We start from the raw sequence: 14670 nt of genomic DNA on the forward strand, positions 1-14670 counted from the left end.
TGTGAGCGAGAAAAAGGAAGAGAGAGGCGTTGGAGTCGAAATACGACTAGTACCAAAGTGTTGGTCGCCCTCGGTTGTTCGAACCGGGAAAGGTAACTTGGTTCATCGAACATTCTTCATTCCAGTCCTTCTCATCGACCAATGTCGATTGCTTCTCTTGACCTGCTCTCCTCCGCCAACTTGGGACACACAAGAGGAAAGCGAGGAGGGGAAAAGAAAAAACTAAATAGAAACCTCTGCATATATCTTGCCAAGCATGGGATCCGAAAGGAATTAGAAGCGGACGTGACGATATCCTTGGTTGGCGGCGGCAGTGCTGCCACCCGAGGCCTCCAAGGAGAGTCCTCGGACCAGACGACGATGACTGAAAAGGAGACTGGCCAAAGACAACGTCACCTCTTCGCCGCTGCAGATGATTTGGAAAATGCGGAAGAGGGGCGCACGGAGGAGGAAAGGGGATCCGGCATTGAGGACGCGACGGACGGCGAGCAGCGGTCACAGAAGGACAGTACGGCTTCTTCTTCTTCCCGTGAAGGAGACGCTTAGTGGCTGTCTATTGCCAAGGGCAAGATTTGACGACGAACTTCACAAACAACATCTCTGCCACTCAATTTCTTACTGTGTCCGACATATCGCTGGAAAAAGAAACCGAGATGGACACTGCGTTTGCATGAAAACACCGGCTCCATGGCCAGTACTGACAAGCACTACAGGACACCCTCGCCGAGCCCATACAGACGACGCGCTCCCGCCTTTCCCGTATTACAAGCATCGTCTCCCGCCGCAAGGACAAGGACAAGGACGGCGGCGACGACGATGATGCCTTCCCCGCCACGGTCCACCCCCTCACTGACCTCTCCATCGGGCTGATCGGCTGGGATGCCCAGTCCGACCCCGCCATGCCCATGAACTTCCCTCGGGCCTGCAAGTGGCTCATCATCTGGTTTCTGTCGGGCATCACCTTCATGACGCCCTTCGCCTCCTCAATCCTCGCCCCGGCCATCGGCCGCTTCATCGAGGACTTGGGAAACGACGACCTCACCGTCGGCACCCTCCCCGTAAGCATCTACCTGCTCGGCTACGCCGTCGGTCCGCTCTTCCTCGCGCCCCTGTCCGAGATGTACGGCCGACGCCCCGTCCTCGATGCCGCCAACCTCTTCTTCTGCGCATGGCTCATCGGCTGCGCCCTCGCTCCCTCCATCGCCTCGCTCGCCATATTCCGTGCACTCACGGGCGTCGGTGGCTCCGGCTGCCTCGCCATCGGCGCCGGCGTCATCGCCGACATGTTCCCCGTCGCGGAGCGGGGCGTCGCCATCTCTATCTGGATGGTCGGCCCCTTGATCGGCCCCACCCTGGCGCCCATCGCGGGCGCCTACATCGCCCAGGGCTTTGGCTGGCGCTGGTGGTCGTGGATCACCCTCATCGCTGCCACGCCCATGGCTCTCATCATCGCCGTCTTCAACCAGGAGACCAACCCGCGCGTCCTCATCGACCGCAGGGTCGCCCGCCTCCGCGCGGAGCTCGACCGCCCCGACCTCCGCAGCGTCTGCGACGACCCCCCGTCGCCGGCGGGCGCGCCCAAGCCCACTTCCGCCCAGGTCCTCTTGCGGGCGCTCAGCCGGCCCTTGAAGTTGCTCTTTCGCTCTCCGATCCTCTTCAGCGTGAGCCTCTACTGCGCCTTCTCCTACGGCGTGCTTTACCTGCTCTTCAGCACCATCCCCCTCGTCTTCACCGCCACCTACGGCTTCTCCGTCGGCAACACGGGGCTCGTCTACATCCCCCTCGGCCTCGGATACCTCATCGGCATGGCCTTGTTTATCACACTCTCCGACCGCACCGTCGTCCACATGACAAAGGCCAACGGCGGCGTCTACGAGCCCGAGATGCGGCTCCCGGACTGCATCTATTTCGCCGCTGTACTGCCCGTCACTTTCTTCTGGTACGGCTGGACCGCCGAGTTCAAGACGCATTGGGCGGCGCCCGTCATCGGGCTGCTGCCGTTCGGCATCGCGATCCTGGGAATCTGGCAGCCCATACAGGCCTACGCCATCGACGCATACCCGCTGGACGCCGCCTCGCCAATGGCGGCCTTTACGGTTTTCCGCAGCGTCGTTGCGGCGTTTTTGCCCATAGCCGGGCCGCCAATGTACGACGCCCTCGGGATCGGCTGGGGGAATAGCGTGTTGGGTTTCATTGCGGTTGCGCTCATACCCGTTCCGGCGCTTATATATAGGTACGGAGGGCGGATAAGGAAATGGCAGGAGCTGGAGCTTTGAGGTGGTGACTGGAGATCGGGTCATAGGATGCCGGATTACAACAAACCAATGAAAGTAGAATGCCTAGCAATGCACAAAGAGTCATAGAAATACTGGACCAAAGAGGAGTAGCAAGCACTGTTCGACATTGTCTATTCTGCCCAGTACATACCTTGGCCCCGTTGCCCTTACACCAGGACAGCTATAGAACGTACCATTACCAATTATATGGCACATGTGATTCTGTTAAAGCCAAAGCGCCATCAAAAACATAACCCTTGATCCGAAAGTTCCCATTATCATTATCTATCACTGTAGTGCAGTGCCCGGCCGTTGTAGTCATCAGCAATGAAATCCGTCTTCACGTGTCTGTCCCTCTCAGATGAGTTCCCACCTCATGAGGTACGTCCAGCTCATGCCGCACTTGCCCTTCTTCGCAAAGTAATCCTTACTTGTCATACCTCTTGCGTCCTGCCCATCGATCGTCGTGATCATGGCTACGCTGACGCTCTGACCTGGCGCGCCCAGATCGATTGCGTTCACGTCGACCCAATGCCAAAAGCCGTCCGTCTCAATGGGGACCATATCCTCCTTACGACCATCGCACCCCTTAATACTAAGAAGCAATAGCGGAGGCTTTCCCTTGCCATGCTTCTCTGATGTCCAGTGCTCACATTTGTTGGACCACTGAAATCGCACAACTTGGCCGCTGTAAACTGGAATCTGGAGCTCCTTGGGGCTGACTGTGTGATCCCAGACACCTTCTTCATGCGCAATGGTGTAGATTGTGGGCTTGTCACCGTGGACTGGGCCGATGTAGTATTCCTCCCAGGTCGGTACTCGGCCATCGGGGCGGAAGAAGTGCCTGTCATCGGATGGGTAGTGAGAGAGTCCGAAAATGTCATTTCTCCGGGTAAACTCATGTGGCTTGAAGTCGGCCGTGTACTCCTTGGTCACATCTGACACATTGCCGGCGCCCCAGCAGGCATCGAGGAGCTTCCATTCCCCACCGTCAATCCGGACGGCGTTCCAGGCGTGTCCGTCAGCCTTCTTGGGCGGGGGGCGCTCACCCTTTTTCAAAGCAGTGTACCCGTAGCCCTTTCCATGACCAGTGACCGTGATACATTCGAGGCCAGCACGAAGGGCGATCTCTTTGTACGTGTCTGCATAACCCGAGCAGACGGCCTTGCCCAACATTATGGTCTCGGCTCCAGAGCGACCCCTAATGCAATTGCCAAAAAAAGCAGCACAGTCATAGGCGATGTTGTGATGGAACCAGGTGAAGATAGCTCTTGCTTTGTCTGTGTGGGACACAAATGGGCCGCAGAGAACCTGTGCCAAATACCCTACAGGATCATTTTTGGGAAGTGACTGTCTAGGGTACTGAGCGGCGATGCCATCGGGACCAGAAAAGTCACGACAGATCAGACAGTCAACTGCGCGGGAATTCGCCTTGGCCGAGACAGCCTCAATCTGTGCGACACTGGGACGAGAACTGAGCGGGATGGGTGGTGGGGCGTCGTCACCAGCGCCTGACCGTCTTACGGGCAACGGTGGCCGACCGTTTGCTTGCTGTTCCTGAGAAGTGTGGCCGTTTGCCTGCGGCTGTGACTTGATGTACGAAGATGGGGGCGGGGGCAACCGTCTCGGCTTCTCTGGTGTTTCTTCACGCAGCGATGGCTCATGGACTTGGTGATTCGGTGACCTCGATGTCAATCGCGGGGGTAGCACCGGTCTCTGAGGAGCCTCGATTTGTCGAACAGCAGGCGAAGAGTGGACCGATACAAGAGGGTATTTGGGTTGCTGTGGCTGTTGGGCGGCAAACTCTTTTGCTTGGGCTTCCCGTTCTCTCTTTGTTGGTGGCAGCGGGGGCAAGTTTGCTTGGTCAAAAGTAGGCGGCAGTTTGCGCGTGGGGCCATCGATTGAATGGACGCTGGTAGCAGATGATATGGTATGATTCAATGAGAGGGATGACAAGTTGGAAATCTCAGAAGCATTCGAGCTACGGCGCACCGTCAATTGCTGAGCGGAGGGCCTCCGAGGGGGCAAAGCCGGCGAGATCTGCTGGGTCGACGTGCGACTAGGGAGGGGTGGGGGGGCAATGCGGTCTCTAGGAGCTGGTGTCTCGACCGACACCTGGGATGAATCAGTTGTTCGCCGGGGCAACGGCGGCGGGCTGGGCTTTGTCGGTGCTGTCTTGATCGGCCGGGGAGGGATCGTGGGACTGATCTGAGGCGTCGGGAGACCGTTTGTTTGAACGACAGGCAGTGTATGGCTGCGCGGCGCAGGACGATTCGTTGGCGGAGGCGGAGGCGGGGGTCGCTTTGCCTTGACTTCGGGAGCTTGGAAATTCTTTTGCTGGTTCAGGGCGGCGATTCTCTCGGCCAGAGTGTTGAACTTGGGCTCTTCGACGTCAGCCATGATTGGTTCTGGGCGAACGAGACTCGAAGATGGTGGGATACGTGTCGAGAAGGAGTCTGCCGCAACTCAATTGGAGTTGGGAACAGGTGGGCTGTATATACGATGGATGAAACGAGCGGGTGTTGGTCGCTAATTAGCTAAAGCCCCCCACCAATCCGGACCGCGTTGGTCGCAGCACAATGTCCCAATTGAGCAATAGACAGACAGCAGGCAGGTCTCTGGCAACCGAGTCACGACAAGGATTGGGTACTTTGGTACGAAGAGATGTATCGAGGACTGGGGCGATCAATTTGCCAGCAGAAGGGGGAATGATTGGCAGATATTGACCGGTTGTGTCTGTAGACGGCGTCCTACAAGTCGATGATTTGAATATGAAAAAAAGTGAGAGACAGCTGGTCTGCGCAAGACAAAAAAGGGGGGGTTGACGAGGGTATAGGGGCTGACGGTGGTATTAGTGTGTTTGTCTGTAGCGGTTGCGAAGGAAGAAAGCACACTGGCTTGTGGCCATCTGTTTGGCACAGGGTGCAGAAACGAATGCAGTTGAGCGAAGGATAATTGATAAATGGCACGGTTGTCGGCAGACGAAGAAGTCTTGGAGGTCTTACAAGAAATATGAAGCGAATAAAGAGGTTGAATTGAGGCGATGCTCTCAACTTTTTGGTTGGAGGCCGTTGCTTGCAGACAACTTTAGGTAGGTAGGTACGGAAGGAAGGAATCTCGTACTCCAGGCAGGCAGGCAGGCAGGCAAGCAGGCAGCAGCAGGGTCAGGGTCGTCTGGTTGGTTGACGGGACGCAACAACGCTAAGCTGCGACAGGGGGGGAAGAGAAAGGTGGCACGACAGGTAGAGGGCGGAACAATAATCTGTCAATTACTGGAGGGAAGGGCTGAGGAGAGCCGGAGCAAGAAGAAGAGTGAAGTGGGAAAGGGCGAGGGAGAAGAGGAAGGAGGGAGGCAGTCCAGTCCAACAAGGTCTCAGAGCAGGTTGAATATGGCGGCGGGATTGGGGCCAAACTCGGACTCGAGGAATGATTGGGCTGGTTACATGCAGTGACATGCAATGCAGTCTTTATAGAGAGCCAAGAGGGTATAAACACGGACTCAAAAATGGGCAAAACAGAGGAGGGAAAGATGAGGAGGGTCGGGTATCTGCATGGATCTAACAGGAATAGATAGAATCAGGGCAACTGTGCCACTAATCGAAGGCGGTCTTTAACAGAATCAGGGACATGAGACCAGAAAGAGGACCCTCTTGTCTGTCTCCTGTCATCTCCTCTCCTCCCCTCCTCTCCCCTCCCCCTCTCCCTCTCCCTCTCCCTCCCCCTCCCTTTCTCCCTACCTCTCTATCTGATGTTTGCTGCCTTTCTCTCTGTTATCATTTTTTTTTTTCTTTTCTTACGTTGACCAAAAATCAAGATCCGTCGAGGTTATGCACATTGGTGTCTTGTCCAAGTGGGTGAGCCTTGGAACACCCCCCCCCCTGGTTCCTTGCCGTCCCGGTCTGGGTCAGTCGGCACCGCCCAGCCTTGTTGGTGGGGAAGCAACTGCGGAGTGGGGTTTTCCCCTTGGGAGCGGATGCGCTAAGGCCGATCGCCGCCTCACGCTGGAGTACAGGTGGTGTCTGACGCCCGAAATGTCTTGGTAAGTGGCTGGCCGCTTGTGCAGCTGTGCCCTTTTATGACAGCCCTCCCAGAAAACGGTCAAACGGATATTAGTCCACTGAAGTTGCGGCGGCATTGGGGCATCGTTTCAGATGTCGAACCTTGGTGGAAACAGCGAAGTTGTGACAGACTATCAGAACCACTGGCTTCCCACAAGTATTTGGGTGGCCCTAGGCAGTCTCACCAACTTCTCCACAACGGCGTCATTGCGAGCCATGTCCATAGGTATTGGAAATCCGACGCTAAACAAACGGCAAACGTAAGCTACCGGTCAAACCCACCTCAGCCAAGCCCGAATTCCCATTGTCTGTCTCTCTTAGTACATAGTGTACATATTGACCAGCAAGTCCCGTGGCCGATGGCCAATCGAAGCCATAGCCTCTGGCAAAGTATCCGTACATGACCAGTTCTTCGCCTTGCCGCTCGGGTCTACGTCATGGCATCGTCCAGAATCGGGCTCTTCTGCCGACCACAATCGCACAGGGTTTGTTTCTCGTTGAGCATGCATTCCATAGCACCATAGCATGGCCGTACGTACAGCCTTCAACAGCCTCCTCTTGAGACGGCGCTCGGCTTTCTTCTCTTGAGCAGTCACATATAAAGGAACTAAAAACGTTACCTAAAACTGAAGCATGCGGTGTGGGAGAGCCCCGTCGTACGGAACGACGGGGCATGTAAAGTGCAATTCATCACGGATCATGGGGATCTCTCAAAGAGATCCGAAAAAAGATGAGAAACCAACAACGACGATAGGTGGGGCTGGGATGAATACCTAGAGTACCTCTTGCTGGAGCGGATGCGCCCATGCCCTTGCCCATGCTGGTGGTGGTGCTGACTCTGTTTCTGTGCTGGGCTGGGCTGCGCGGCGCGGGCTGCGAGCCATGCATGTCCGAAGTCTGAGCGCTAGACCCCTTCCTTCTTTCCCTGCCACGCAGACGGACCGCTATGCGCCTCAGGCTGGCGCAGAGCTCGCCCGTCAGTGGCTGCCCTGCAACCTATCGCCCTGTGCACGACGGGGAAGGGAAGGCCGGGATACGGAGGCTGGCTGACTGACTGGCTGGTTGGTCTCACAGCGCTGTCGCTGTCGCTGTCTCTTCTCTGTCTGAGAGGCTGGAGGGCCCCACCCCCTCCCAAGGCGTGCCCCTCCTGCAACTGGCCCTTCCCGTCCTCCCACGTTGCCCTTGTCGTTGTCCCCAGGAATGTCTGCCAGGGTAGGTAGGTAGTGTATCGGGTTCATTTCATTGTATTGCTTGCTGTCTCTGTATCTTTCTTCCATGTGTCTTGCCCTCATGCCTGCCTACCCCAACCCACGGTAGGTAGAGAACCCCTTTGCCCAACAACATACGACGAAAGAGACAGAGATACATAGGACTCTCCACCTCCTTACCTCTGTTCGCGTCCTCCACATTACCCATCGTAAATCCCTACTTAGTCGGGCCCTATCTTCGTTTGGTCATACTTCCCAGGGTTGATTACTCTTCCAACAACAGTCAGACGGCGTATTCCGCTGCCTGCGCCACCCAAACTTTCGCCCACGATGGCTTCCGCCGCCGAGTCTTGCGACAAGGCTGATGCTGCCTCCGAGAGCACAGCCAAACCGCTCAACTTCCTTGACCTTCCTCTCGAAACCCAAAAAGATATCTTCAGCCATGTTAGATCGATTCCTCCATTCCCTGCTCTCGCATGCGATCCACAACCACTGACCTTTTCCCAGTGCTGTCAAAGCGACCTCATCTGCCTCGCCCTCGTCTCCAGGCACTTTCGCGAACTAGCTGCCGCCCAGCTCTATCGCAACTTCCACATTGTCTTCCCCGATGAAGATGATCCGTCCTTCGATTCTCCCATCGACAGTTTGGCTGGTGGTCTCGAGACCTTCGTGTCCAGCGACTACAACTATGCCCAGCATCTGAGGGACATCTCCCTCGACACCCTGAGTGCCGGCGACAAGGCTGAGGCCGCCTACAAGCCCTACCTGTACAGCGCCAGCTGCGGCAAGTTTATGAACACCCTGCTATTGTTGACACTCAAGAATGCAAAGTCGCTCGAGACTTTTAGGTACGTCCGACAGGCGCCGACTCGCAGCTCACGCTGACCCTCGCAACACCAGATGGAACATCCGAGTCGAACTCAGCCGCCCTGTGTACAAGGCCCTACACCAGATTGCGCCTCTGAAGAACCTCCACATTCGAATGCAGGCCGGCCCGTCTCTCTTCGAGATACCTCCCCCCCTGCCGTACACATCGAGCCTACCTCCTCAGCCTACCTCGACCCAAAATCACTGGGATCCTTTGCCGGCTTTCTCTGCAGTGCCGCCGCCGCCTCCGCCTTTCGCAAGCATGTCCTTGCCCCTCCCACCTCCGTACAATCCTACTCTTGGCCCGCCACCCCCCTTGCCGCCAGCGTTGAGGCCCGCGCCTAGGAGTAGGCGGAGGATATTGGCCAACGAGCCTGCGACGTTGTCGGGCTTCCGTAAACTGAACTCACTTGCCGTTCTCGATATCGATTCTCTGGATATCGTTACCGAGATCAAGTCCTGCGTGCGCAACTCAGCCTCCACTCTCACGAAACTGAAGCTGTCCTTCTCCACACATCTTGCTTCCCAATCCCGAAAGCCTCCTCCCGAGGCCGACCCCGACGATTCCGATCAGGATGGCGAGTTTCAAGTCGTTCCCATGCCCTCAGCGCCCGGTTGGGATGAGGCGAGTGGACCAGCAAAAGCATTTCGTGCACAAGAAGAGCGCAAGAGCCAAGAGTCCGTGCTGGGTAGGGTGTTCGACGTGGAGCCATTTCTCGTCAAGAGAACACAGCGTAAGACCCTGAAGGGCAAGGAGAGGGTCGACACGACTGTGAACACGAAGGAAGCTGGATCACCTGCAGAGGCATTCATGGAAAGACTTCGAGAGGTTTCGACGAAGCTCATGGCGAGCGTAACGGACGGCGACGCCGATGATGGCTCGAAGCAAGAAATCCTGGAGATGATAGAAAAGGCTAGCAGGAAATATCTGGAAGCAGAGGAAGCGAGGACGGCGGCTGCGACAAAGGCGGAAACCAAGATGGAAACCGGGCCTGGGACCTTCCATGCAACCCCTTCGGCTCCAAGTACAGCGGATGCTAGCACTCAGCCAGCCCCTAGTATTTACGTCTCTGAGCCTTGCCCAGTCGTACCGGAGACCAGCACGAAGCCGAAAGCGAGCTTTGGAACAGATGCCAACCCCGAGGACATTAACGTTGAGGAGCCTATCGCGACTGAGGAGACCGATGAGCCTTTGGATATCAAGACTGACCAGAACAAGGACGAACCCGTGGCAGTCCCCAAAACCATTACTTCTCAAGCTCAAGATGCCGCGTTCGAATCGCCAACGACGGCTCGAGCTGCAGCAACCTTGGCAACACAAAAGACAAATTTCGAGACATTGGTTCTTCGCCTGCAATACCTCCTTTCTGAGGCTGCTAGCGTACATGAGAAGCTTGATGGTTTGCGGAATACATATCCTCAAGACAGAGACCGCATTCGGTCTGGGGAGAATCAGTTACAGGGCTACTACCGTGATATCGACAACGTACGCACTGAGCTAAATGCGACAGAGGCTGAGATCCGCGACGTGGAAAAGCAGGTCAATGGTATAGCCACCACGGCTCACGGCGAAGATGAAGTAATGAGCGAGTACATCCGGTCGACGAGAGGCGTAGCATTGAAGTCATTTAGTGTCCACCTGGTCCCAGTCAAAGCCTCCGTACTCAGGGCAGCTATCGACGTACGGGCTCTCAGGAGACTGACCTTGCTGAACGTCGGCAACCAAGCTCCGATTTGGACAATGTTGGCCAAGGAAAACAAGGTCCAGCCGCTCCCGCTGCGAAAGATCTTCACAGACAACGTATCCATCACTTTTCTCACGTTTGCGGGCCAGCTGGAGCAAATCACCGAGCTCTTCATGCTGGAGCGGTCGGCCAAGTATAAGCCAGAGAGCTTCGCGCCAAAAACCAACGTTGTCATGGACCAGATCCGTCGCCTCGTTCTCAAGAAGCACATGCCAACTCTCAACAAGCTAATGATTAAGAACGATTCTGGTCCGAGCTGGGACGTTGACGAGAAGGCCATGCTACTGATTTGCAATCGCGGAAAGAAACTTGAAGAGCTAGCGGCGGCGGTTGGGATCCGCGCTATCGTAAGTCATCCAAGCAGCCTCTTACTCTTTGGACATTTTCTGATCACTTCTACAGCACGTCTTCATGCAACATATCGCGGGGCTCGTGAGTCTCCGTGCTTTGAATATCACGCAGTTCAGAAATGACGACACTTGTGTCTGGGTCATGCGTGAGACTCGGAGGTTCATCGTCGACAACCTCTGCCACTACCCATATTTGAAACTCGAGTGGATCTCCATTGATGATGACCGGGTCGAGCGCATCATCCGTCCGCCTCCCCAGACGCCTGCCGCCAAGGCGGAAGAGAAAAAGAACAAGAGGGGCAAGAAGAAGACTGGCGCAAGCGCTTCGTTCGGGACCTTCGGCGGCGCCGGGACCGCCACTGGCACTGGTGGGTCCGGGGTCTTCCCGCCGTTGCCTCTGCCGGGGTGGGAAACAGACAGTGATAGCGATGATGAGGATACTGACATCGTGGCCAACACAAAGCTTGAAACGGTTGAAGGTGTGCACTTCTACGATGTCTGGGACGTCCGAATATTCAAAAAGGAAGTCATGACAGGCCGGCTGTGATTTCTTGATAGACAGATGGACCAGGGTCACAAACCATGGCTGTTCATGATGCTTTGGCTCATGCCGGCCGTCCGCTTTGTTGTGCAATGGGAATTGTACATCCTGCCGAAATATGACATGTTTGAAAGTGAGGGCCGCGATAGGATTTACAAAAGGATCGGAGTTGATTGGTTTTCTAGGCAATATCTCTTGGATTGGATCATCTGGACAATACCCCGGCACTAACGGATCGAAGCCTGGCGTACATGGTATGGAAGCTGGAGAGTTTTTGGTTTTCCTTGCCCAATAAGCAAAAGGCTGTTATTAAGCAGTATGAATCTGCGAAGGAGAAAAGCAGCAAGTTTTCTGTGCCTAGTAGTGGTCTTCTCACCTTCTCTCGTGCCCTTGCCTTATAAACATCCGAGGATTCTTAACATACTTGCATATGTATACTAGGAGCCCGACCCGATCCCATTACCCAGTATCCTGCTTGCCAAACGCCGCTACCAATAATAAGAAAGAGTGCGGTTCACAACCTAACTTGGTTTAGACAAACAGCTCGCCATCTTTTTTGTCCTGGGTGTTGGGGTTGACGACCCCGTTTTCGTCACAGAGGCTGACGAGGCGCGTCGTGTTGTCGTACGCGGGGAACAGAGAAGGCAGGCCGCCGGCCTCGAGGTCATCGTACTCAAGGTCAGAACCGGAGTCGGGCTCGAGCTCCCCCTGGGCCTCCAGCTCGGCCATCCTCCTCTTGAACTCGGCCAGGCCGTGGGCATACCGGGCGTCGATGGGGCCGGCCTGGTCCACGGCGTCGTCATAGCCGTACTCCAAGAGGTTGCAGAGGGACTTGCGGGTAAGGGCGGCGAGGATGAGGCACTCCTCGGCCTTCCGCATGAATTTGTTATGGGGGCAGGAAGCAGAAGGGGAAATGTCAATGCCAGCGGGGGCAGCAGCGATGGCGCTGGCGCCGGCGATCAGATCTCTGATATCGAAGAAACCCATGATAGTCTCTTGGAAGGGGACGGCGAAATCGTTGAAATCGGCGATGATGCCCTGGGCATAGATGAAGACTTGCTCTGTGGGGGGTTGGTGTCAGTTGTATGTGCCATGAGCTTGGAGTATTATTGACCCCTCCAAAATACCAAAGAGCACCAGAAGGCAACCAAACCCAGGAGACAAGACTCAAGGTTGAGAGGGAGGGAAGAAAGGGGGCAAGATCAGAGTATACGGGAAAGAGGGGGGAGACTCACTGAACTCAGAGACGAGCTTGGTCAACTTGCCCTCGTGCTCGGCCAGCTTACCCTCGCGTTCTACCATCTCCTGCTGTATCTTGATGCGAAGAGAGCGCTCGCAGAGGACCCAGATCGAGAGAAAGACGGTGATGAGCTCGAGACAGATGGTCCAGAGCATGGCAAGGAGAGGCGGCTCGTTTCGATCATCCACCTCCTCGGGCGAGAACAATAGTGTGGCGAAGGTGAAGTTGAACATGTTGAGGGTTGCGTGGGTTGCTTCACGAGGAGATCCCTGGGTGATCTGGAGGTGGAAATAAAGGTTTACTAAAACGTGATGATGAGATTTGCTGGTGGGGGAGGGGGACCATTGCTGTTTTAATCTCAAATACGAAGGGCCAAGGCGAGATTCCTGCAATTCTTTGGTGAGTGGAGGCGGACGGTGTGAGAAGCCGATTTGCGTCTAGGGGGTTTTGTTGCTACGAAAAAGGGGAAACGGGATCAGAGGCCGGTGAGTGAGAGCCGAGAAGGGACGCTTTTTGTCTAGTTGCTTCATGCTGGGGTTTGATCACTTTTCCACCTTCACTCAGAGGCTTGTTGTTGTCCTAGGAAGCCAACTCAGATTATGTGGCCTAGCTGGCCTATCACTCTACACAAAGGCTCCATATTCTGTTTGACTCCTTGGTTTCTTCACAGTCCTCAAAGCCTCGGCTTGAAGTGGCTCTGAACAAATCTCAAGTAGATACAGATCTTATTTTTCAGACTGATCCCCGTAGCGTCGTGCACGAACATTGTGAAGAACGTTTGAGAAAACATATGAGCAAACGTAGCGTTTCCCCCCTTGATGTCCTTGTGGGAGACAGTGGAAAGACTAGGACACGATTTTGGGTTGCGTATCTGGTCAGTTATGTGGACGGCTGCTGCAGATACACGGCTTGGGTATATATCACCATAAACTGGCAAGGAGATGCTCCGAGTTGCCTGGCACTTTACCCTAGGACTCCAGTTAAGACAACCGCTGGATGCAACTTTACGTACTTTTTTTCATAACGGGGCCAGACAGCTCATCTCACACAATGCTGTGTGTGTTGTACTGTTAAGGGGTATCAAACTTCTATTCATTCTGGTCATCGGCCACTAGGCAAGACACATATTGCGTAGCCTTGACGATTATGCTGTCTTCTGGTCCATCAACGCCATAAGTTCGTCTTCCTCGTCGGCCTCCCCAGCTCGTCTCCTTGCTTCTCTCTCGATAACACCCCTCGTAATCATCCCACCGGCCAACAAGCCTGTCTCCTTAACCCCTCTCACCCAGCCCTCAAGGCTCCTCATCCCCACGACAAGAAACCCGAGCTCCTCCCTCTCGACGTCAAACACCTCCCACCACGCCACCTCGGGCATCTTCGCTCCGGCTTCTCGGGCCGCAATGTACACCGCCGCCGTCGCCAGCGCATGCGGCTGATGTGTGAGATAGAGCATTTGCGGGCTCAGCAGCGCCGTGTTCAGGTGTGCGATGACCCGCGCCGCCATCTCGCTCTTGGGTCCCCCCACGAAGTCGAGCGCCTGAAGGTACGTCACGGCCAGCGCGTGCGGCAGCGCCACTGCTGTATCGAATCCCAGGGCCCACAGAATACGCGCCTCGGCCGCTAGCATCCGCGTCTGGAAAGCAGCGTACTCGCCGTCCGTCTGGTAGTACGTCGTCGGGTCCGGGCGACGCTTGTCAGGGTCCGGGGGCTCGCCGCGGAAGAGGGGCGACGCGGGCGAGAGAAGGTAGGCGTAGACGTTTGAGATATCGCGAGTCGTGCGCGGGAGTGGTCCCATCTTGGAGACTAGGTAAAGGGCTGCGGCCGATACGTCCTAAGAACTCCTGTTAGTGGCCTGTCGTGAGTGTCTCGTGAGAGCAAGATAGGGGCGTTTACGCTGAATTCCCCTGCCATTGGCGACTCCACGAGCCAGTACCGTGCCAGAAGAACGTTTGCTTGCGCTGTTGTTGATTGTGGCAGGTCAAGCAGCACGCCGGCGGCCTGGGTTAGACACTGCGTCGCATAGAAGATAACATCCTGCAGGTCGGCTGGGAGAGAGCTAAAAGAATTGCGTTTGTAGAGCTGGTCAGCCGTGGCCAGCGGATTGGTCATATGTGCCATCGTTTGCGCCTCGATATATCGTCGCCACCGTCGTCTTTGGAGGTTCCCACCAACAGTCAAAGGCTGAAGAATAGTTATCGCGAGGCTGAAAGTGTCGGATATAGATGTCGCTGTCGTCCGAAATCCGGGTTTCTCATTGGTCGACGCTGATAGCTGTCAAGACAAGTTAGTCAGGCGCGATGCCGTGTGTGTCGTCACTTTGGCTGAGGTCGGACGAGCAGTGCGGCCAGAACAGAAGCAACTGAAGGCTGGCCCGAGCTCCCCTCT

The 14670-nt window shown here is 55.7% G+C and overlaps 5 protein-coding genes across 5 annotated transcripts; 2 read left to right on the forward strand and 3 right to left on the reverse strand.

The window, feature by feature from the left end:
• Positions 1-899: 899 nt before the first annotated feature.
• GLRG_06117 (major facilitator superfamily transporter) lies at positions 900-2276 on the forward strand (the record flags this gene model as incomplete). Its single annotated transcript, XM_008096802.1, has 1 exon — positions 900-2276. One exon carries the CDS (start codon positions 900-902, stop codon positions 2274-2276), a length of 1377 nt encoding a protein of 458 aa, XP_008094993.1.
• Positions 2277-2633: 357 nt separating this feature from the next.
• GLRG_06118 (transglutaminase-like superfamily protein) lies at positions 2634-4676 on the reverse strand (the record flags this gene model as incomplete). Its single annotated transcript, XM_008096803.1, has 1 exon — positions 2634-4676. The coding sequence occupies one exon, from the start codon at positions 4674-4676 to the stop codon at positions 2634-2636; it is 2043 nt and encodes a 680-aa protein (XP_008094994.1).
• Positions 4677-7872: 3196 nt separating this feature from the next.
• GLRG_06119 (F-box domain-containing protein) lies at positions 7873-11051 on the forward strand (the record flags this gene model as incomplete). Its single annotated transcript, XM_008096804.1, has 4 exons — positions 7873-7986; positions 8050-8390; positions 8443-10501; positions 10557-11051. The coding sequence occupies 4 exons, from the start codon at positions 7873-7875 to the stop codon at positions 11049-11051; spliced, it is 3009 nt and encodes a 1002-aa protein (XP_008094995.1).
• A 525-nt stretch (positions 11052-11576) lies between these two features.
• GLRG_06120 (uncharacterized protein) lies at positions 11577-12518 on the reverse strand (the record flags this gene model as incomplete). Its single annotated transcript, XM_008096805.1, has 2 exons — positions 11577-12106; positions 12281-12518. 2 exons carry the CDS (start codon positions 12516-12518, stop codon positions 11577-11579), a joined length of 768 nt encoding a protein of 255 aa, XP_008094996.1.
• Positions 12519-13429: 911 nt separating this feature from the next.
• Positions 13430-14403, reverse strand: GLRG_06121 (cyclin domain-containing protein; the record flags this gene model as incomplete). Its single annotated transcript, XM_008096806.1, has 2 exons — positions 13430-14116; positions 14179-14403. 2 exons carry the CDS (start codon positions 14401-14403, stop codon positions 13430-13432), a joined length of 912 nt encoding a protein of 303 aa, XP_008094997.1.
• Positions 14404-14670: the final 267 nt, after the last annotated feature.

This window comes from Colletotrichum graminicola (genome assembly GCF_000149035.1).
Source record: "Colletotrichum graminicola M1.001 genomic scaffold supercont1.22, whole genome shotgun sequence".
Taxonomy (NCBI): domain Eukaryota; kingdom Fungi; phylum Ascomycota; class Sordariomycetes; order Glomerellales; family Glomerellaceae; genus Colletotrichum; species Colletotrichum graminicola.